This window comes from Pelodiscus sinensis, chromosome 7 (assembly GCF_052426305.1).
Source record: "Pelodiscus sinensis isolate ZL-2025 chromosome 7, ASM5242630v1, whole genome shotgun sequence".
Taxonomy (NCBI): Eukaryota; Metazoa; Chordata; order Testudines; family Trionychidae; genus Pelodiscus; species Pelodiscus sinensis.
This window is the reverse complement of record NC_143058.1, coordinates 18,475,564-18,499,969: the sequence shown is the minus strand read 5'-3', so window position 1 is coordinate 18,499,969 and position 24,406 is coordinate 18,475,564. Positions and strand designations below refer to the sequence as shown.

The window sequence follows — 24,406 nt, the reverse complement described above, 5'->3', positions numbered from 1 at the left end:
CAAGCAGTGAAAATTTGTTACTATAGTAAGAAAAAAATGCTATCCCTAGGGCAATGACACTGATGATATCACATCTCCAGTCCCTTTCCTGTACTCGTTTTTCTGCTGGAATCTTATCCAAATTGTCTGTACATCCCTAAATTGTATTTATATTTTACATCCATTTCGTACTCTCTTGGTACGAACGCCAATTGCCTGCTCAGACACATATTGGGAAGGGCAGAAGAGATAACCTGGAGGTTGTCCCAGTGCCAAAATCAGCAAACGTTTGGGAGTTATTGCTTAAACACAGTTTGTCTTTTTTTGTCTCCATGACCTCTATGTACTGTTTGTGCATCCCCTGCAAGAACCAAATGCCAAGATATGTTATCTCTAAATTTAAACTGTAAGACCTAATTTTGACACTAGGGCGGAAGTAAGTAAATAGAAAATGTCTATGTACAGCAACAGAAAATACTGGAGCAATGACAGTGTCTCCCATGTGAGAGATCAGAAAAGACAGTAATTTTTAGATCAAACAGCACAAGGAATATATCTGATGTATAGAAAGGGCCATTAGGTGCTTCCTCTTTGCCCTGTCCCATAATACAAAACAAGGGCTAGGATAAAACTTAATGGCAAAACTTTAAATGGAGAGAAGGAATTTAAAAAAAAAAAATGCAGCGCAGAGTTTATCTGTGGAATGTACCATTACAAGTTGCTTTTTGAAAAAAAATTGCTTAGAAAGAATAAGCAGAAAATTATTCACCTTCCTGTTTCTGAGGATAAATTCACATCTGCTGTGGTCAAGGAAGAAATGTTAACGTGCAGACATGGTACACTATCATAGATGAAGGACAGATACTTCTGCATCAGACGGATGTTACATCACCGAAGGGGAATTTTTAATCTATAAATCTAGAGCCCTCCTAAATTCACAGTAATGAAAAATGGATCACGGACTGTGAGATCTGGTCTTTTGTGTGCTTTTCCTCTACAGTATACAGATTTCATGTGGTAAACCAGCGTTTCTCAAACTCCCTACAGGGAATTACAGGGACACAAGGTTATTTTAGCTCTAAAGGCAGCTCTCCCCTAGCAGCAATGCAGAAGGTTGGCCATACCACATCATGCCACCCTTACTTCTGCGCTGATGGACCTAGGACAGGGGATTGGAGTGTAGGGTCAAGGAGGAAGTGAGGGTGCAGGAGAGGATTCTGGACTGAGGAAGAGTGTAGGAGGGGGGTACAAGGTCTGGGAGGGAGTTGTGGCTGGAGAACGGGGGTGCAGAGAGTTTGGATGGTGACCTGGGGGAGGGAGTTGGAGTGGAGGAGGGGCAGGGTACCAGAGACAGGCTTTGGCTGGGAGGCGCTTACCTAAGTGTCTCCTGGCCAGCAGCCCCACAGCACCCGCAAAGCAAGCTGGGTTCTCTGCCTGCTGCAGCCTCAGATTGCTTGAAACTGCCCCCAATCCCAGGCCAGTCTCTCAGCTCCTATTGGCTGGTTGTTTTCAGCCAATAGGAGCTGAGGATGGGGGCAGAGAGATCACACAAAGATTTCCCCTACCCTCCAGAGTTGAGCGCCACACAGAGCAGCTCTGTACTTAAAACAGCAGCTACTGGGTGCCTGAGGGCCAGATCCGGTGGCTTGGTGGGTCAAATGTGGCCCTCCATCGTGGCTCTCCATCTTGCCCACCCCTGATTTAAATCTTAAATCTGAATATTGTATTTTCATGTTATCTTAATTTTATTTAACTTTCTTAAAGTTTTACAATAGGTTTCTTTTTTCTTTTTGAATGTCAGGTAGGCTGACATGACTTTCAGACAAAATCAGATATTGTAAGTGGTCATTCAATAAAGAAAAGAAAGACCGACAAATATAGAATTGGACATTAACAGGGATCTTCTTTTAAGTACTCTGAGCACTCTTCCCTATCATAGCTGTTTCATAAAGGAACAGATGGTGTCAGAGTCTTGTGAATAAATTAAAAGATTTTGGTGGACAATACTATTTTTTTTAAAAAAAAAATCTACTATAATTTACATGCCAGAATTATGGTATTTCACAGGTGGTCATTATAGACAAAAGGGAAAGAATCATGGAGTTTTTCTGGTACTTCCATAGCTTAATCTTATTTGAAGCAGAGGGCAACTGTATAAATATCTTTTGTTTACATATAAGTGCACAACGTATCTGAAGTTCCAGATATGTCTTTCATCTTGAACACACAGTAAAGTCAGCTCCACCTTTCCCGTTAAGTGTTGTTTAATATTAAAGAACTTGCAGAGTAGCTGGATTGATAATCTTTCAAAACAGATTTTTTCCGTTACTTTGAGAAATATTTTCCATCACTTAAATGGGGGCTGCCACTGCAACTAGTAAACTCTCAAAATGGAAGCAACTTTAAAAGTCTATAGTGTCATATTTGAGCATTTTAAATTTAATTAAAAGTTAAGTGTTCTTTTTAAAACTCCAGTTTACAGATGTATATCTTTTTTATTGCCTGACAACCAGAGTACTTCACCCTACGGTACTGTTTTGCAACCACCTTCAGGGCTGTAACTACATGGTCCAAACACAACTGTACTAAGAAACTAATTTTTGGTGGTCTTAATTAATCATGTAAGATGGATTTCATTGTATTCCGTTAGCATTAATAGCTAGCAATATATGTTGTCTTTACCTTAGAAATGAGTGTGCTCTTGACAATGTGCTCATTGTGGGCATACCCATCCCATCCTCTCAATTTTCATATTTACCACAGCATGGATAGCGACAGTGAGAAATATTCTAGAAACGATACACTAATGCAAGATATAGTATATTGAATCCTGTCTATTCAGGTATTATGGACATGCAATTGAATCAAGTTATTTAAAAAATGAATAGGAAATCTGATTATTCTCTTTAGAGCGCAACACTGCTAAAAATAAATGGAAAAAAAAAACCAGACATTAAACCAAGGAAATACCTGTACCAGCACCAAAACTAATGATTCCTCTAACCTCCACAAGAATGGCCAACGCTGGATTCTTCAGAGATTCTGAAAATCTCCACAAATTATTGTAAATTGCAGAAAAAAGTTTCTTACTCTGTCCAGCTGACAATTATTATACTCTGATGCTAGAGGATCAATAGGCCCTTTAACTTATGATAGTTGACATTGATATTATTTTGACATCCCGTGACACTGAGTTTCACAGGTTAAATCATAACTGATGTTAGAAAGTATTTCCTTTGGGCATATTTCTTTTTATTGAGCATGTTCTTGTATTAATAGGAAAGAGTAACAGGAACTTCCATTTGGCCTTCTCTACTCTATTTTGCATATACTTCTAGCTCCCTCATTCTTCTCAGTTACTAACCAAATAGTCCTATTTTTAGTTTAATTTATGAGCCTCTTTGTCTTTCTCCTTCAAGCCTCATTTCTGATGTCCTTCCCTGAACTGCTTCTATTTTCGTTCTGAAGTTGGCAGTTATGTGACTAAAGTTTAATATCATGCTCAAGTTGAGGCTAGATCAATATAATGGCATTATTATAATTTTTCTCTAGTATCATCCCTTTTTTTAAGCACAGCCTCCTAATTTACATTTATGTTCCATGTCTGAAAAGGTTTCTTTAAAGAAAGATTTACAGCTTGATCTGAAAGCCCTATCAGGAATAGCAGCAATAAGTTATGAGTTAAAAACATTCCAAAATGTGAACATATTTTATAATACTTCATAGACTTCAGTTGGAAAGCATTAGTATGATTTTAGAAAGACTAAACTTTTCCAGTACTGGTTCCACCTCATCACACCTGCTATGCTGCCATCTTCCATTAATATACTAGTGAAATCAGTTCAATATTAGGAGAGTTCAAGTAGCAATCAAGTAGTTAATCAAAATGCAGCCGAAGGGACCATTTACTGCTCCCCTCAGAATTTCTATACAGAACCACCAGACTACCCAAAACAATCAAACTTGCAATTGTCTGAATCTCTTTGATTCTATTAATGCCCTGTTTCAGATAGAATGACAGGAGGCAAGCAGAATACAAAACAGAAATGATTATTCTGTATCAAAGAAAATGCAAAAAAAGAATAAAAGCCAAGCAACTGGACCACGGGTAGGTCATGACAGTGGACTGGAACTTTAGGCAACAAATTCTCACACACAAAATCAGTCCATGGAAAGAGTTACTCTGACAAATCTGCAGTCCAGAGACTTGATCCACAAACTTCTGTGTTGTCTGCTATGTCAAAGATCCCAAGTATAATGTGGTCCTACTTTGGCCCATCAAAACAAAAATTTTATAAGGATTTTTTTAAAGTTACAAATGGAGAATTTATTCCTAGTGCCAATCTAGCCTGACTGAATTCCATAGAATCATAGAGCTGGAAGAGACCTCAGGAGGTCATTCCAACCAGAATCCTTCTTGAAGACTAGATGAGCAAGGTGGTATATAATACAAATATCAACTAGCTTTATTCCTTTAGGAATTATGCAGAAATCAATTTATAACATAGGCTCATTAACAGAATAATTCTATTTCACGAGCAGTGAATTTGCTTTACATTGGATAAATACTCAAAAAGATCAAGTATTTTAAAAGAAGAAAGGGAAGAGCCATTCTTGAAGATTATCATCTTCACAAACTAAAAATGAAAGTCCTTTCAGTGCATGATCTCTCTTCCTCTCATATGTCAGTCTAATCTCTGTAGATAAACCACACAGGAATATTAACTCAGTCATTACCACCCTAGTTTGCTTCATCACAGCAACATTAAAAAACAGCTTGCAGTGTTGCAAGAGCAGACTTGTCAAACCGCCTTACCTCACTATATACAAAGAATGGCAGATGTCTGATAGATGTCCAAAACTTCATCTTAGATGGCTAATAAGTGTTGACATCAAGAGGGGCTTTGAAGGAGTAACTTTGTAGAAAATGAGAGTAAGAGAGGAAGGAACAGGGATGAAAATATTTTCTGAAACATTTTTCAACTTATTCAAATAGAAAAGAAGCTGAAGTCAAAAAAAGAAAGAACGACCCACTTGCAAGGCAGCAGAACAAAGTATTATTTAAAAGAGACTATGACACAGGAGAGCCCTATGCATGAATATTACAGACAGATGTGCCAAAACATCTTCCACAATGAGAGAACTGAACTAGCCATCTGAAAATGAACAACCCTCTCTCCTTAAGGGGGGCAATAGTCCAAGCATCATATATATAGACACACAATGTTCAGGCAAAACCAATTAACTGTAGTCATTTACCCTTATATGAACAATTTAAGTGACTTTTCACAGAAGTACAAGGTACTAAAACATTTTTGTAAACATCCAGTTAGATAATACAATTTCTTTGAAAGTTATGCCAAACACATAAGGTAATCATTAGGGCTGTCAAGTGATTTAAAAAAGTCATCACAATTAATAGTGCTGTTAATAGAATTACATTTACATATTTTGGATATTATCTACTTTTTAAATATATTGATTTCAATTACAACACAAAATACAAAGTGTACATTGCTAGCTTTATATTTTTATTACAAATATTTGCATGGTAAAAACAAATGAAATATTCAATTCACCTAATACTAATAATTTAGTCCAATTTCTTTATCATGAAAATTGAACTGACAAATGTAAAATTATGTATAAAAGAAATGGTATTCAAAAATAAAATGATAGAAAAAAATTAGAGCCTATGAGTCCACTCAATCCTACTTCTTGGTCAGCTAATCACTTCAAACTAACAAGTTTATTTATATTTACAGGAGATAATGCTGCCAGCATCTTGTTTACAATGTCACCTGTGATAACAAGGATTTGCATGGCACTTTTGTAGCTGGTGTCGCGAAATATTTGGATGTCAGCTGTGCTAAAGTTTCCTATGCCCGTTTGTGCTTCAACCACCATTCTAGAGGACATACACCCATGCTGTAAAGAGCTTTAAAAGGATCTCACAAAACTAGGAGACTGGGCAACAAAATGGCAAATGAGTTTTTGTGTTGATAAATGTAAAGTTATGCATATTAGAAAACATAATCCCAATTACACATACAAAATGATGGGGACTAAATTAGCTATTACCACTCAAGAGGGATCTTGGGTCACTGTGGATAGTTCTCTGAAAACCAGATCCTGTGCTTCACTTAGGACTAAATCAAGAATTGCCTCTCCTCTTGTGGGTTCCAAAACCAGCTTCTCCAAGCAGCAGTCATTTAAGGTATCAAGAAACTTTATCTCTGCATCCCATCCTGAGGTCACTTGTATCCAGTCAATATAGGGATAATTGAAATCCCCCATTATTACTGAGTTTATTTTATAGTCTCTCTTTTTTGTACCTTAGTATGACTTCTTATACTCTAAAACACTTTTGCAGGTACAGATATCAGAGTCATCCCTATACAATTATCACAAATAAGCTGGCCCACTTTTGTAGAGATTTTGCAAACAATTCTTCTCCCACCTTCAGTACGTAGCTTCTTTTCCCAAACCATCATGTACAGATTGCACATGCACAACCACTTGCTCCCCAGCTTTTAACCTTTCAGCTGCTATATCCCAGCATAGGACATTACCATCCTTCCACAGGTTTAAGACCTCACTTCCTTAGTCAAATGCAATTATTTTTAATTATATAGTTAAGTACACTAATTTCTTCCCATCGCTCAATGTGTTAATAGTTCTGGGCAGGTTCTTAATACATCATCACTATTGTTAAAAGGTCACGTCTGAGGCAAGGAGTGAGTTACAGCATATTACCTGTTGGATGTACGTACACTCCCCTTCAAGGAGGCAATAATTCTCATTAGTAATGGGGCTATCTTCACCCCTCTAGTTTCCACCTGCCAAGAATTGTTTAAGAATCCCTCTCTACCACTGACCAGAAGCCCATAGGCCCTTTTCACCTGATTGCAGAATTACTTAGAGTTTGAGAGAGAACAGCCTGGACCAAACCTTGAAATTCTGAGTATCCAATTACTTTGGGCAAGTTTACTTCTAACTTCGCCACTCCTGTTAGCTAATATTTTACACAATTTAATTGTGCTGTACCTCAGGCCAGGATTCAGAAAATTCAGATATTTGCAGTCTTCACAATACATGGCAAAAATCAAATGCATTTTACTAGTGCAATGTAGGAAACAAGAGTTAGAGAGATTAGCTGGGTATCACTGAACATCTGAGTGACTAGAAAAGATATTAATCTTAACTAGTAACCAGAAGGATGAATATCACGAGATAGCCAGAGAGAATGGTAACTGAAAAGTAATTTTAAGAGACTGTCGAGGGTCAAATCAGCTTGAAATAATGTTTTACAACGGACAACAGCATTGAGCGAACTAATGTTTTATCATCAACGTATGCAGTGCTTTTTTGTGACAGTACTGCCTGGTACTCAGTACTGGCACCTCCAGTCAGAGCTCAACAACCTTTCCCCTGGAGTACCGGCATCTTTTTTTTAAAAAAAAAAACAAAAAAAGCACTGAACATATGTATTGAAAAAATCCTTCCATAGTCTCTATTCTTTCCTGCAGGGTTTCTCACAGTCTCATGAAATTTGAAAAGATGTTTAAAATTAACAAGTTAATATGTTAATTTACCATTCATTATGCTGTGTTTCTCCAAATGTATTCTCTGTAGGATTGTACAGGTGTGCAGATGAACCTAGATATAAACATTGCAACTCTAGGATAAACTTAGGTATACTATACAGTACACATTCACTTCATAAAAATTCACCCACACAAATTATGTATAACATTTAATTTGTATAGTCGATAATTTAGCGGTCTGTCTCTGACAGAGCAAATGGAAGCAGTTAAAATCCTTCAGAAAGTATGATATACTTTCATTTTCTCTGCTCCAACTGTCAATGTCCTTTGTAGGGATAACATATTAAAGTATTAAAAATGATTCCTCCAAATGGAAGTGACTCCCCATAATTTGTTCCCCACAACTTAAAGTCTAAGTAGCATAAGTTTGTTAAGTAGAAGAAGCATATAAGTGTTTAGATTTATTCGTGTTAAAGTGTTTAGATTTAGTGTTATCAAACTTGATAAGTGTTTAGATTTATTATTATTATTATTTGTTAAGATTGTTAAATGTTTAGATTTATTATTATTGCCCCTTTAGAATATAATTTGTTAGGGATGTAATATTAGGTCATGTAACTTAGAACTACTATGTAGCCAGAAACAGCTCCCCTCTCTGTGTCCCAGGGCACTCAAGCTTTTGCAAGGGGCTGCTTGAAATTGACATTGCAGGGATACATTGTAATAATGCATTGTCAAGCCACTAACTGTGCTGTGGGAGCCAAGCCCTGTAATTGACTAAGGGCATTGTTACACAACTGACACCCATACTCTTCAAAGCATTGTGAAGCAATTAACCCTAATCCTAAAGTGAAACATTATAACTATAACAGTAACTAACTCAGCACTCAGAGAGAGAATGTTTTAAGAAATGCCACCCAGAAACTTGTGACTTTTTGTAACTACAACTCTTGTAATGTAAAGTTATTATTCTACAAAATACTGTATGTGAAACATTAATTAGGGAATGTATGTAAGAGAGAGAGTGCTTGGACGATGAATGAATGGTTTTGAGAGGTGTCAGCCTGAGAATGCAGCATCAAAGGGCTGAAGAAGGCGTCAGGTGCCAGTGCAACCAAAAGGTGTCAAGTGGAGAAAAACTGGAGACTGGAGGTCCACCCTATGAGATCACTGACAAGCATCTGACAAAGTGGGTCTTTGCCCACGAAAGCTTATGCTCCTACACTTCAGTTAGTCTATAAGGTGCCACAGGACTCCTTGTCGCTTTCGGACAAGCACCTGGCAGCCACCCTGAAGACATCAGCATGATGCAGCAATTCCCATAGACTGGCATAGGAAGAAATTCCTATAAAGATTGGACCAAAAGACTATGGAGTCAGAGTCCAAAATTCTGCTGCCAGGCCACCAGGAGCTTCAGATGCGCATCTGATCAGGACTTCGCTCCCCACTACAATCACTTGTGTACAGAATACCTGGCCAGTATTCTGTCACAAGCAACTTCCAGGCTGGTAACTATTACCTGAATGAATGGATGAATGATTGAATGAATGTTTATATATTATTATCTTTACAATAAATGTGGCTTTTTGCCTTATCCCCCTCATAAGATCCTGCTTACTTTTACTGGTACAACACTTTAATCTGACAAACAGAAGAGAGTTCTTCAATCCACAAATTGAATCAATACAAATGCCCATGACTAAAAGTAAACAAACGATACAAACAGAAAGCTTCACAAAGGAAAATTAATTTCACTGGCTTGACTTCTGGGGTTAGTCCACCTTTCTTGTGTCATTCACCTCAACTGTATGAATATATTCCTTTTGTCTATGTAATTAATGGAGAATCATCATTTGTATTTTAAAATAAAAGCTTCTATTCTTGTGTGTTCAAATGGCATGCATTTACACAGTATGTTAATGTTTTACTTTGGCACTGAATTATTCAAAGAGAAAATAGCATTACGCTTTTTAAAAAGTGTTCCCTAAATAGTTACATACACACACACACACACACACACACACACACACACACAGACCACTGCACCTTCACATGCTACCAGTCAATTTACCCTATTACTTGATTGCATTTTAAAATTAAGTTTTGTAAAGCATACTGATGTTTTCTTCTTATGAGCAGCCCCAGTATCCATGTACTAATGAAAGTGGGAAAATGAAGCATATCAAATGAGGGGAAAGACGTTATACTTTAACCAAAAATACTTAATCTCTCCTATAGTTGCTCAGGTATATCAACTGTACAATAAATTTCAGTACAAAAAATTCAGTAAAATAGACCTACATTTTGATTGAAGAGATACAATAATACAGATCCCAGTACAGTTAGTCTCTCTGCTACATATGATGTATTAAAGAAAAGGTGTCAATTGTATATGTTGTAATATCCTTTGTGATTGGACCTTATGCCCACATGGAGCTCCCACTGACTCTGGCGATAGATCCCTTCTATATCACCGGAGTGCATGTACATGGGGTCAGATTCCAGAATTAAAGCTCAGGCCCACTGACAGAACTTATGCCCAGGGGGCTGCGATAGTGGTCAGCCCCACTGTTAATGTCTTAACTTACTGTGACAGCATACTCCATAACAGAAGCAATCAATTTTTAAGTATCACACTGCACAGCACAGCAATGAAGGAAGACTGCTGCAATGCTCAACATTAAAAAAAGCGAATTCGGCATTTTATAATTATTTTTGGCATTATAAATATTCCAATTTGCTGAAATTAAACCTACCTCCAGAGCCCAAAAGCAGCATCAAAATAATAATATGAAATAGTAGTTTTAAAATAACATTAATAATAGATTAAATACTGTGGTGATGTGATCTCAAGAGATACCGATAATAGTGTAGACTGAGAGTGTAGAAATTACTATTGTTCTTGTTAGTTACTCTAACAGCAGGATTTCATGAACTGTTTGTCTAAAGCTGTCACTGAAACACTGTAGTAGATAAAACAGAAAAATGCTAAAACTCATATGTTTACTTTCCTATAATTACCCAGCATGGAAATAGCTGAATAACCAAAATAGATTCCATGGATAATGCATTAGTTACACTCCTGTGCAACTTAAGTTAGGCCTACATAAGCTGTACTGTAGACACACAGTCTTTTCTATTTACTTATGTCACTCAGGGTGTGAATAAACCACCCTATTGGATGACATAAATTACACCAACATAGCATTCATTTGCATCGTGTTATGTCAGGGCAAGAGCTTCTTCCACCAACAAAGCTTCTGAGGTTTGCAGAGGTGGTTCTATTATGAAGACATGTCAGCTCTCTTCCATTGGCAGAGAGCATCTTCACCAGATGTGCTGTAGAGGTGCACCTGCAGCTCTACAAGTGCAATGCTGTACATGGAGAAATGCCGTTAGCCTCATCCAACCTTTGTTCCACTCACCTGTCCTGTGCTGCCCTGAGGCTACCTGGGAATTCACAAGTACTTCAGAGGCACCAAAGAGACAAATTATTTGGTCTTTAAACAAAAGACCCCCAGGTGCCTGCTGAAGACTGCCCAATTTAGTCCAGGTATTTCAATTTAAAGAGATAATTTAATGACAATGAAAGATGAAAGTCGGACAGCCCTACAGAATCTGAAGTCCTTTTCTTTACACAGAACAAGTTCACTATGGTAACAGCTGTACATATATAGTGGATGTAGCAGTTGTGAAACCTACCACAAAATGACTGCTGACAAACATCCATGTCTTTTCCATTGGGCCTACAAGTGTTAGAACTGTGAAAGGAACAAAACCCAGAAGAAAATGGACAGAATAACTCCATCCTCAGTAGGAATTGCCGAGTAACTTTTTATGGCCTCTATTATATAGATGGGCAGATTACATAATCATTGTGGCCCTCCTGGGCTTTAAAAATCTATGGACAGCATTTAATTAAAATTTAAAGGAGAAGACTCTTTATGGCAATTGTGCAGCTCCTCTACTACCTTTGTATAAGCCTTGAACTAACATTAGCACTGAAAACCCTATCAGACTTCTGCCCAAGCAGGATGCTGCCTTGTTAGTCTGTTAGTCACTTCTTACATTGGAAATGATGCTGTACAAACAAGGAAATTAACAGCACGAAGTCCATTAGAAACTTAAGATAGTGTCCCAGTTTGCTCGGTATTATCACTTTCTTTCCTCCATAGTAGTGAATTCAGTTTCATAACTGGGAGAAAGAAATTACGTGAATGAATCTCCTCTCACCAAAGTATTTAGAACCCTGCTTGAATAAACAGACATCCAAATAGGCAATACAAAAACAAGTTGACTATGAAAAATCGGTAGCACTGTAAGGCTCTTTTATGGACTAAAATCTTGATTGGTGATTTATCTTATTTCATTTATTTTTTTCTTCAAAAGCAGAACAAAAATAATTAACTCAGAAAAGCTTTAAGTACTAATTTGAGCGAGATACATCTTAACCTCTGACTCATGTACCTAGTAAAAGGGAAGATTAATCTAGCAATTGATAATGTAAAAATCAACACCTGAAAAGAATAATGAAAATGGTACTGTAGCACTATTATACCTGCCACACTACACACAATTATCTTAGCAGTAAGACAAAAGAGGCAGCATGTTACTCAATAATAGCAGTATGTCTCAAGTGACAGCCATTACAGGTTAACAGCCTGGGAAGTGCCATATTCCCCTAAAAGTGCCTTGTTACAGTATCTTATTTTTTATTAATGAATTCAATTTCATAATCAGGGAAAAACTGATATTACTGAGCATTCCTAAGTTATTTTAGACAAGTGGTTTTCAAACTATGGGTCATGACCCAGTACTGAGTTGTGGAATGTCAAGCGCTGGGTCTCATTGCTGCAGGGGGATTAGGTAATGAGTGGGAGTGCAAAGGCGGGCTACCTGCCTCTCCTGGCACCACAGACTGTGATGCCGTGGCAACAGACCCAACTCCTAGGTATGTGGGGGGGAGGGGAAGGATCACACAGGGCTCCACGCACTGCCCCTGCCCTGAGCACTAGTTTTGCATTCCCATTGGTTGGGAACCTGCTGCTGGCTGCTTCTGGGGCTCAGCATGGTCTGCACTGCCAGGAGAAACAGGAAGCCTGCCTTAACACTCTCACCGCACCACTGACCAAGAGCCGCTCGAGGTAAAAGCCCCTCCTGCCCAAGTGCTGACCCTACCCCCCAGCAAGAGGCCCCTCCTACGCTCCAAAGCCCTCGTCCGCATCCCCATCCCAGAGCTCAGATGCTAGTCAAATTCGAGATGTTAAATTGCAGGTAATTGACTAATCGAATAGTGGATGCACTTTGCATCGACTGTTAGACTAATCAATATGGCGTCTCCCTCTCTGAAGTGTAGAAACACTAGGACTGTTGCAACATGTCACATTATTGGATTTTAAAGTGAGCAGACAGATCACTGTTGCACCCACTGTTGCCCCAAATTCTGTACAAAGTGGGCCATGTGAGGTGTAAAATGAAAGCTTATGCTCTACTAATTCTATGTATGACACTCATGTACTTGGTATGATTTCTGTATGTGGAGTTACGAATTGGGCACTTTTCTTGTATTTAGAATGTTCTCTGTCTGGGAGGGAGCAATGGGCCTGGACTGCCTATTGTAAGGAAGGATTGTTCAGTGAATAGCTGTGCTAACTAGCCCTGTTCCATGGACAGTGGCTCTCAGAGTGGCCAATGCACACATAAGGAATGCGTCTAGAAGCCTGCAGACTAGCCACTGCATAATGGCTACTTGCATGTGAATCAAACAGGTCACTAGATCATGTGACCGGCTCCAATTTGGGAGATACCAGGAATATAAAAATCCCATGAGGGCATCTTCATCTTGTCCCTGATTCCAGATGCTTCCTTGCTAGGGACAGAGAGCCAGGAAGGATTACTGACCCATACGGATACAGGATGTACACCAGAGACTTCTAAGCTAACTGTTTGTAACATCTCTGCTAAGAGCCTGCATTTATTATTAAACATTTAGATTTTAGATTCTAAAGGATTGGCTCAGTGTGCTCTTGTGGGTAAGATCTAAAGTATAAATTGACCAGGGACTGTGGCTGGTTCTTTGGGACCGGGAGGATCTGTTTGGAGTTGGTGAGATTGAGTTTTATAACCTCTCACCTGTGTGTAAGGTCTGGGGCTGTTTGTGGCACAGGGAAACCTGAGGTGTCTGAGGGGTTTTGCTTATGAGGCTTCCTGCTGGCCAGACTGGCAGCTGAAATGCGGTGTGTGACTGGTCTGTGGCCAATTTGGGAAAAGTCTCCAGCCGAGGGCTGTAAGTAGCCCTGGTTTTGAGCAATTTGTCCTGAGCTGAAGCCCTAAGTGGTGCCCAGACTCCCCACTGACCCTGGGCTCTGCAAGGATCTGCTACTTTGAAACGTCACCATGGGAGCCCGGAATCAGGCTCCCCGGGGTGTTTCAAAGCAGCAGTACTGGCCCCAGTCTGGCCCCAGGCTCCATGCGGCACTGCTTCTTTGAAGTACCCCCTTCTCTTCTCCCCCTCCCATCCTTGCTTCTGCTTTCTGATAGAGGAAGCAAAGGGGGGGAGGGGGGGGAGCAACTAGTCAACAAGCTTGTTGACTATCTGATAAGCATTTGCTTATCGGACAGTCCTTGGCATCCCTAAGTTAAATTATGTTGAGTCGTGGGCATCACTTATTTTCTTCAACTGGGTCAAGAGAAAAAAAAAGTTTTAAAACCACTGTTTTAAAACCTAAGCACACCAAAGCTCGCCAGAAAGCTTTACTTGTACCAAGTGTCAAAATTATTGAACTGTACCCAAAACTTTAGGGTCATGTTTAAAAAGCCACAAATTATTTGCTGGGTGAAATTTCCTAGGGAACTACACAAAGTAATATGAGTAGATTTCCACTAACCTCCTTCTCCATCCATAACTAAAGTTCTTCTTTCTTATCAATTCAGGTATTGTACGGCCCACTTTACCATGTTATCTAAGCACTCACTCTCTGCATACCCACAACCACTCCCTCCCTCCGGCTGTGGCCCAACTCAGGCCTTAGTTGTACTGCTTTAACAATAGTGGATTAAAACAGTACAGCTCACAGTGTGGAAACAGTTTTATTACTATAACCATGTCTTATATCAACATAGCTGTTACCATAGGGAAGGAGAATAAACTACACCAATATAAGGCAACATTATACTGACACCACTGCACCCAAAGTACTGGTTGTACCATTTTATTTGGGGATGAAAATTACACCCCAATCTGGAAATAGTGATACTGATACAAAACCTGGGGCTGTGTCTACATTGGCGCGATATTGGCTGTACCATTAAAATCTGCAAAAGGACAAATTTACATGAAACCAAGGAACTAAACATTTTGAGATGGGGACAAAGTGTTACTGTGATGGCTCCTTTCCCCAATTTGTCCCTATATATTTTGAAAATGTGTTAAATTGGTTATGCGGGATTAACACTGTTTTAAATCCGCTTGCATGGTTTTCGAGTACCTCATTCCAGTTCTGTTAAAATTCAGTCCTTGCCTGCATAACCGCACTCAAACTAGTCCATTCCCTATTCACAAGTCTGTTGCAGCAGAGGCCGACAAACCTGTGATGCAGTGTGAACCATGTGTAGCAGCTAATTTTCTACTCTAAGAGGAGACCACTAGCTCACACCTTTTTATAACACACATGCCATTTTTATTTTTGGTTTCCCCAAATGAAAAGCAATTAATCAGGTTTACCATCTTATTCATGAAGAGCTCGTAACATGTAGTGCTTTCAACTCAAGGGTATCAGTGTTGAAATGGTGCCAAATTGGAGTGACTATACCAAATGAATAACTTGACATGACTTAAACACAGCCAAATAAAGGATTTTAGGAGCAGGTCCTCTGTAAGCAAAAGCAAACTGATGCAAACTTGATGAACAATTGGCAAGGAACACGGACTGCACTAAGTGTACAATCAATACTAGACCTATTGGTCAGTAAATATAGGCCCATGCAACAGTAAATAGCATTTGAGTGAAGTTCCAGTATGGAGCACAAGCTGACAGGGTCATCATAACCTAACAGCAGGGTGTCACGCATAAGCCAGAGTGAATGATTGATGAATCTGTGGATTTGGGGTGATCTTGGGTACCTTCTCTCCTAGCCTCTTCCAGAAATATAAATTATGGCAGGCTTTTAAGACAAGTGGCTCCTCTAGGAAAAGAGGATATAAGAATCAAAATAAATTCTTATTTGGTGGTGGGGATTCCTTAATTTGAGCACCTGAAGAAGCCAGTGATGCTTCTTTTATTGATTATGAGACTATGAACCAGAAGGCTTTCAAGGCAAAGACGACCTTGCTTCAGGGGAACAGACCAGAAAACTAAGAACCACCACCTTCTGTTTGCCAGGCAGGAACTGTGGGGGCCAGCACAGGAATGTCTGTGTATGTTTGTAGAAGAGAGGCTCATTTAAGGAACTGTAAACTGTACAGTTTCTAATGTATTATGTCATGTCTAACATAGGAGCTATGTGTTTGATGTAACCCTTTTTACCGCTGGTGTAATTCCTTCTCAATAAGCTTGCTGTGCAGGGTTGGGTTAAATTCTCTGGTTTGACCTTTTTCACCAACAGCACCAATAATTAGCTTGGGCAAGAGCTTTTAAAGATCCAAGAAGGACAAGTGAGGGAGAGAGAGAGAAGGGGTAGGCATAGGCGCATGCCCTTCATTATCCAACCATCAGTATTTCTGGGTCTTCGCACAATAAAATAAAGTTATAATTCTAAACAGTTTTCAACTTACCTGCTACGTTGAGCTTTTCAACTGCTCCTAAGCTGGGAGCAGCAGTGGCAGTACTGTTGGTAGAGTTTGCTCCTGTGCCATTAATTACAAGGTTCTCCACCTTGGACTCTAGCTTGCCAATACGCTCCAAGATATTATCCAGTAAGACTGCAAGAGTTTTCTTTAGATCTATAACAAATGAAAAAAACATGTAACATCACACTGGATATCACACCAACACATAAGACGCCCATCACGAGCACTTCAGAGAGATCAAATTAAAGAGAAGCACAACCATGGTAAGATAGATATCTTTTCACTATCCCAACCACAGCAACTGTCTTAAAACTGGGAGAGAAATCAGACTGTATTTAGAAATCTATTGTGGAGCTCCTCTCATCATATGAATATTTTAGGGCTATCAAATACTGCAGTTAACTCACACAATTGTCTCAAAATTAATCCCTATTAATCACAGTTTATCACACTGTTAAACAGAATACCAACTGAAATTTATTAAATATTTCTGAATGTTTTTCCCATTTTCAAACATATTGAATTTCAGTTATTAGAATACAAAGCATAACTAACTTTACATTATTTTTGATAAAAGCGACGAGGAGTCCTGTGGCACCTTATAGACTAACTGAAGTGTAGGAGCATAAGCTTTCGAGGGCAAAGACCCACTTCGTCAGATGCATGTAGAGGAAATTTCCAGAGGCAGGAATAAATATGCAGGCCAGGATCAGGCTGGAGATGGCGAGGTGGATCCAATCAAGGAGGATGAGGCCCACTTCTAGCAGCTGATCTGGAAGTGTGAATTCCAAGAGAGCAGAAGCTGCTTTTGTAGTTAGCAAGCCATTCACAGTCTTTGTTTAATCCAGAGTTGATTGTGTCAAACTTAAAGATGAACTGTAGCTCAGCAGTTTCTCTTTGAAGTCTGGTCCTGAAGTTTTTTTGCTGCAGGATGGCTACTTTTAGATCTGCAATTGTGTGTCCAGGAAGATTGAAGTGTTCCCCTACAGGTTTTTGTATGTTGCCATTCCTAATATCAGATTTGTGTCCATTGATTCTTTTACGTAGACCCACTTCGTCAGATCTACATGGGAGGTCCATTTCCTGGACACCACGATACAAATAAGTGACGGTCATATCAATACCACCCTATACCGAAAACCTACCGACCGCTATACTTACCTGCATGCCTCCAGTTTCCATCCCGGACACACCACACGATCCATTGTTTACAGCCAAGCACTGAGGTACAAACGCATATGCTCCAACCCCTCAGACAGAGACCTACACCTACAAGATCTTCAACAAGCATTCTGTAAACTGCGATACCCACACGAGGAAGTGAGGAGACAGATTGACAGAGCCAGACGTGTACCCAAAAGCCTCCTGCTACGGGACAAGCCCAAGAAAGAAACCAACAGAACACCACTGGCCATCACCTACAGTCCCCAGCTAAAACCTCTCCAACGCATCATTAGTGATCTTCAACCCATCCTGGACAATGATCCCTCGTTTTCACAGGCCTTTGGAGGTAGGCCGGTCCTTGCCCACAGACAACCCGCCAACCTGAAGCATATTCTCACCAGCAACTACACACCGCACCATAATAACTCGAACTCAGGAACCAATCCTTGCAACAAACCTCAGTGCCAACTCTGCCCACATATATACACCAGCAACACCATCACAGGACCTAACCAGATCAGCCATACTGTCACTGGTACATTCTCCTGCACATCCACCAACGTAATATATGCCATCATGTGCCAACAATGCCCCACTGCTATAGCAAAATGCAGGACAATGTAGCACTTTAAAGACTAACCTTTCAATTTGCTTTTTTATTTCTCTGGGCGCATCTGCTCTAATCCCACTGACAGAGACCAGAAGCTTCAGGATCTCTACCAAGCATTTATAAATCTCAACTACCCACCCAGAGAAATAAAAAAGCAAATTGAAAGAGCCAGACGAATACCTAGAAACCATCTACTTCAAGACAGACCCAAGAAAACCAACAATAGAACACCACTTGTCATCACCTACAACCCCCATCTTAAACCTGTCCAACACATTATCAATAAACTACAGCCTGTATTGGAACAGGATACCATACTCAAAGAGGCTCTGGGAGACAGACCCATAGTCTCCTATAGACAACCACCTAACCTCAAGATGATTCTTACCAACCACCACAGGACATACCACACTAATACCAACCCTGGTACCTTCCCTTGCAACAAACCCCGTTGCCAGCTTTGTCCACATATTCATTCTGCTGATACCATTATTGGACCTAACCAAGTGAGTTATAAGATCAAGAACACATATTCCTGCGCATCCAGAAATATAATCTATGCTATCATGTGCCGAAAGTGTCCGTCTGCTATGTACATTGGACAAACATCTCAGACACTTCGCCAAAGGATTAATGCCCACAAAACAGATATCAGACAAGATCACAAAGAGAAAACAGTTTCTTGCCACTTTAACCAGAAAGGACACTCTCTAAATGACTTAGCCACCTGCATTCTGCTACAAAGACCTTTTACATCTGCACTTGAAAGGGAATCCTCTGAACTGTCATTCATGTTAAAATTCGACACTTGCCAACAAGGACTTAACAAGAATTTGAACTCTCTCACCCATTACCAAGACAGTTTCCCCAATTATCACCTGTAATACCATTAACTCACAAACATCCCACTCTCCCTACCTTTAATATCATCAATTCACAGACACTTACCTTCCTTCCTCCCCCTCCCCCCCCCGCATCCCCCTTCTGTTCTGCAATGTGATTTGTCCTTTTCATATTTGTTCATTTTTTTAATTGTATCCTTTGGTATATATGGTTGTGACTACTTTCTTCCACTATTTGATCTGAGGAAGTGGGTCTGGCCCACGAAAGCTCATCATCTAATAAACCATCTTGTTAGTCTTTAAAGTGCTACATTGTCCTGTATTTTGCTTCAACTACCCCAGACTAACACGGCTACATTTCTATCACTATTCCACTGCTATATACATCGGCCAAACAGGACAGTCCCTACGTAAAAGAATCAATGGACACAAATCTGATATTAGGAATGGCAACATACAAAAACCTGTAGGGGAACACTTCAATCTTCCTGGACACACAATTGCAGATCTAAAAGTAGCCATCCTGCAGCAAAAAAACTTCAGGACCAGACTTCAAAGAGAAACTGCTGAGCTACAGTTCATCTTTAAGTTTGACACAATCAACTCTGGATTAAACAAAGACTGTGAATGGCTTGCTAACTACAAAAGCAGCTTCTGCTCTCTTGGAATTCACACCTCCAGATCAGCTGCTAGAAGTGGGCCTCATCCTCCTTGATTGGATCCACCTCGCCATCTCCAGCCTGATCCTGGCCTGCATATTTATTCCTGCCTCTGGAAATTTCCACTACATGCATCTGACGAAGTGGGTCTTTGCCCACGAAAGCTTATGCTCCTACACTTCAGTTAGTCTATAAGGTGCCACAGGATTCCTCGTCGCTTTTGCAGATTCAGACTAATACGGCTACCCCTCTGATTATTTTTTATCTTTTTTTCCCAAGTGAAATGATTCGTAATTAGGGATGTTAGATACAGTACAACTGGATAGTCGTGCAACCACATGAAATCTTATTGGTTACATGACTACTAGATAGTCCCTGGGGGCGGGGCCAGCAGCCAGTGTGCTCCCAGCCCAATGCCCAGGGAGCCCTCTGCAACCCCGTGCTGTTGCCTCTCTCTCAGGGTGGCAGGCGGGAGCCCATTTAAAAATCAGCTTCCCACGATGAGTGGCTGTTTACCGCCCTGCACTGCTGCTTCTGATATAGTAGCAGCAGCCTCTGCTCACAGAAGTCCGAGCTCTAATAGAGGCAGCAGTGCAGGGTGAGGGTGGGAGAAAGGCAGGAGGCACTGCTGAGCTGTGCTGGGGGTAACCAGCTTTTAAGCAGCTCCCCCTCACTGTCTCTGTAGGAAGCAATAAAAGGGACCCAGGGGGTCTGGACCCGGCACACATGGGAAGCTTGCTTGAAAACTGGCTTCCGCGTCTGTATCAGCTTTCGCCTGCCCCCTCACCATCCATGTTGCTATCAGAGGCAGTAGCATGGGGGTGGGGTGGAGGACACATCTGGTGCTCCTGGGGAGCCAGCTTAAAGTCAGTTCCTCACAGACACTTACTCCCAGTTCCCTCCCTTGCTGCCTCTGATACAGAGGCAGTGAGGGGGTGATGCGCATGTAGTGGGCAAGATTAACCAATAAACTCAAACTTATTGGTCAATTGTGTAGTCTAGTAAACATTGACATCCCTATTTGTAATCAAAAGAAACTCAATTCACCTCATACAAGTACTGTAGTGTGAACTCTTTCTCGTGAAAATGCAACTTACAAATATAAATTTTTTTGTTGTACAACTGCAACCTAAAACTTTAGTCTACAACTCCACTGAGTTCTAGTACCTGCTCAGCCAATCACTAAGATGAACAGGTTTGTTTCCATGTACAGGAGACAGTGTTGCCTGCTTCTTATCCACAATATCACCTGAAAGTGAGAACAAGCATTTTCATGGCACTTTTGTAACCAGCATTGCAAAGGTATGTGTGTGCCAGATAAGCCAAACATACATATGCCTCTTCATGCTTTGGCCACCATACAAGAGAACATGATTCGTTAAAACAATGCGTTAATTAAATTAGTGACTGAACTCCTAGTGGATCTGTTTTACGCACATTCTCCCATATATTTCATGCTCTACCAACCTCTGATGATGATCCAGCACATGCTGTTTAAGAACACTTTTCACTGCAGATATAACAAAACAGAAAAAAGGTACTAATGTAAAATTTCTACAGCCAGATAGACCATTTGACCCAAAGTTTAGGAATCTCAAGCGCCTTCCAAAAATTTGAGAGGAGGGAAGTGTGCAGCATGCTTTCAGAAGTTTTAAAGCAAAACTCTGATACAGAAACTACAGAATCCAAACCACCAAAAAAGAAAAGCCAGCTGCAACACGGCCATGCAAAGGCCTATTCTCGTTTTCATGTGACATAATACTGCCCACTCCCTGTTCATAATCTCCTGCAAATGTAAACAAACTTGTTTGTCTGAGGTTCTGAACAAGAAGTAGGACTAAGTGGACTCGAAGGCTCTGAGGGTTTAACTTGCTTTATTTTGCATGCAGGTTTCTTTTGTACATCATTCTACATTTGCAAATTCAACTTTTATGATAAAAAGATTGCACTACAGTATTTGTAAATGGGGGAATTGAAAAATAGGATATCTTTTGTTTTCTGCAGTGCAAATATTTATAATAAAAATGAAGGGAGTGCTATGCTCCTTGCATACTGCATTGTAATTAAGATCAATTAATTTAAATGTAGAAAACAAATAAATAAATAAAGTGTTCTATTTTTAGCTGCACGTTTAATTGGGATTCAGTTTTTAATCACTTGATAGCCCTGGAATATTTACATACAAAACTAGTTGATAGCTCAATTAGTATTTATGATTGTCATGGAGAATAATTACATTAATCAAGACACAAAAATGAGATTAGAATTAATATTAGTACTCAGGGAAAATCTCATTTATGAACAAATTTTGTCCAAATTCAGATACAAGCTTCTCTGGCCTCAGAACTGCTCTATGTTTTGTGAAGCATATGCTAAGAAACATCACAAAGTAGAAGTTTATAATTTACATAACTGGCTATGTGTGTGCAGTTATAATTAAGACAAAACTGCATATATATTAAATATGCTGTACCTACATATGCTTATATAATCTGTACATATAGTAATAGATGCAGGTAATTTTCACACACACACACACACACACACACACACACACACACACACACACACACACACACACACACACACACACACACACACACAGATATAATGGTGATAGAGTGGGCAATACACGTATGTTTGTAACCTATTATTCTCGTCGATGTCTATGAACTTGCATGTTCTTGTTTTAAAACTGGTCAAAATTAACAACCCTGACCACAGCATAAATTAAACTGTTACAAGTGATAAATGATTCCATTTGTAACATTGGCTACATAAACCCTGCAAACAACTAGAACTTGACAAAATAAGTACTGAATACTATGTAAATCACCCGGATCAAATTTTTTTACACTTATTATTTGTAAGCAAGGACACTATTTCCCTTGATGTACAGCATGGTACCCAAGTCCTTAAATTATACTCAAATTCTCTCAGCAAGAGATCTAGCTTTATATTTTTATAGCATCAAACGAATAGGGCATGGAATGTTCCAGAAAACAGAAAAAATCCCACCCCTATAAACAGAGCTCCGTTCTCAGTCAGACCAAGCAAAGCCAGCAATCAGGTTCTACACTGTTACATCATTAAGGCCCTACCAAATTCACAGCACATTTTGGTCAATTCCACAGACATATGATTTTAAAAATCATAAAACTTCATGATTTCTGGCACTGAAATCTGAAAATTTCATGGTGTGATAACTGTAGGGATCCTGACCCCTCCCCCCAAATGAGCTGGTGGGGTCACAAGGTTACTGGAGTGGGATTATAATACTGCTACCCTTACATCTGCACTGTTGCCGATGGTGGTTCTGCCTTAAAACATAAGAACGGCCATACTGGGTCAGACCAAAGGTCCATCTAAACTAGTATCCTGTCTGCCGACAGTGGCCAATACCAGATGCCAGAGGGAGGGAACATGTGATCCCTCTCCTGTCATCCATTCCACACAAACAGAGACTAGGGAGACCATTCCTACACATCCTGGCTAATAGCCATTGATGGACCTAACTTCCATGAACCTATTTAGCTCTTTTTTGAACCCTGTTGAAGTCCTCACCTTCACTATATCCTCTGTCAAGGAGTTCCACAGGTTGACTGTGGAAAGTGCCCAGCTCTGAAGGCAGAGATTCTGCGAGCAGTAGCACAGAAATAAGAAGGGCATGATATAGTATTTCCACCCTTACTTCTGTACTGCTGCCTGCAGAATTGGACCTTCAATCAGCAGCCACTGCTCTTCAGCTACCCAGCTCTGAAGGCAACAGCACAGAAAGATGGCATGGCATGTATTGCCACCTTTACTTCTGTGCTGCCTTCAGAGATGGGCACCTGGCCAATAGCCACTACACTCCGCCTTCCCTGCTCTGAAAGTAGCACAGAAGTAAAGGTGGCAATACAGGACCCTCCCCTTGAAATAACCTTGTGACTTCTTTTGGGCCCCCTGCAACTCCTTTTGGTCAGGACCCACAATATGCGAAATGCTTGTCTCCCCCCATGAAAACTGTATAGTTTAGGGTAAAAACACAAAAGACTAGACTTTACAGGGGACACAAGAGTTCACAGTTCATTATACAGTTTTCATGGCTGTACAGACCCTGGCTTTTATACCACATACCAATGATGCTACACACCACTTGTGTTTCATCTCAGGGTAGGTTAGATCCATCTCACTAGAGCTATTACACACAAGTAAAGTGAAAAAAATCTGCATGTTATGAGGACAGAGTGACAGAGGAAGGTTATGAGGAAGTTGATTAACGAATATAAAAAAGTATAAAATTCAGAATTCAGAGAATGTAACAGAAAAGTTGACACACTGTCTTTACCTCACAATAATGTGGGAAAGGGGAGAAAAGGACAATTATATAAGGATTAAAATGATGGCCTACACTTTGAATGTACTGGGGTTTGTCTATTTATGCCACTATGTCAAAGATTTACATGTATTCTCCAGATGCTACCATTACACTGTTAACCACCCCAAAATAGGCTTAAAATTTGTAATTATCTTCTTTTCATAATGTTAAAACCAAATGATTTTCTGATCTATAATTTCACATCTGGTAGAGTTTTCAATTATAAATTTATAAGCAGAAATTCTCTTGATTTACACTGGGCTTAATTTTGTCATATGGTATTTAATTATTCTCATGAGTTTTTAATGAGCAGTTCAACACTTTTTTGAAACAAGAGAAAGTGTATGTGGAAAGGGGTGGTAAATGTAAAGTTAAGGAAAGATACCTGACAGGAAAATGAAATCTCTGAGGACAGCTGACCCTTTTTTTGGGTTAATCAGCAGCCTTATTCAATGAT

General features: G+C 39.8%; 1 protein-coding gene across 4 annotated transcripts in view; it reads right to left on the bottom strand.

Annotated features, from left to right (window-relative positions):
- The window catches only part of MGAT5 (alpha-1,6-mannosylglycoprotein 6-beta-N-acetylglucosaminyltransferase), a 269,340-nt gene that overhangs the window by 133,335 nt on the left and 111,599 nt on the right, over positions 1–24,406 (bottom strand). For all 4 annotated transcript variants that reach the window (XM_075933279.2, XM_075933275.2, XM_075933276.2 and 1 more), the window contains one exon: positions 16,300–16,467. In XM_075933279.2, coding sequence (XP_075789394.1) covers positions 16,300–16,467 — 168 coding nt within the window. The remainder of the gene's footprint in view (positions 1–16,299; positions 16,468–24,406) is intronic.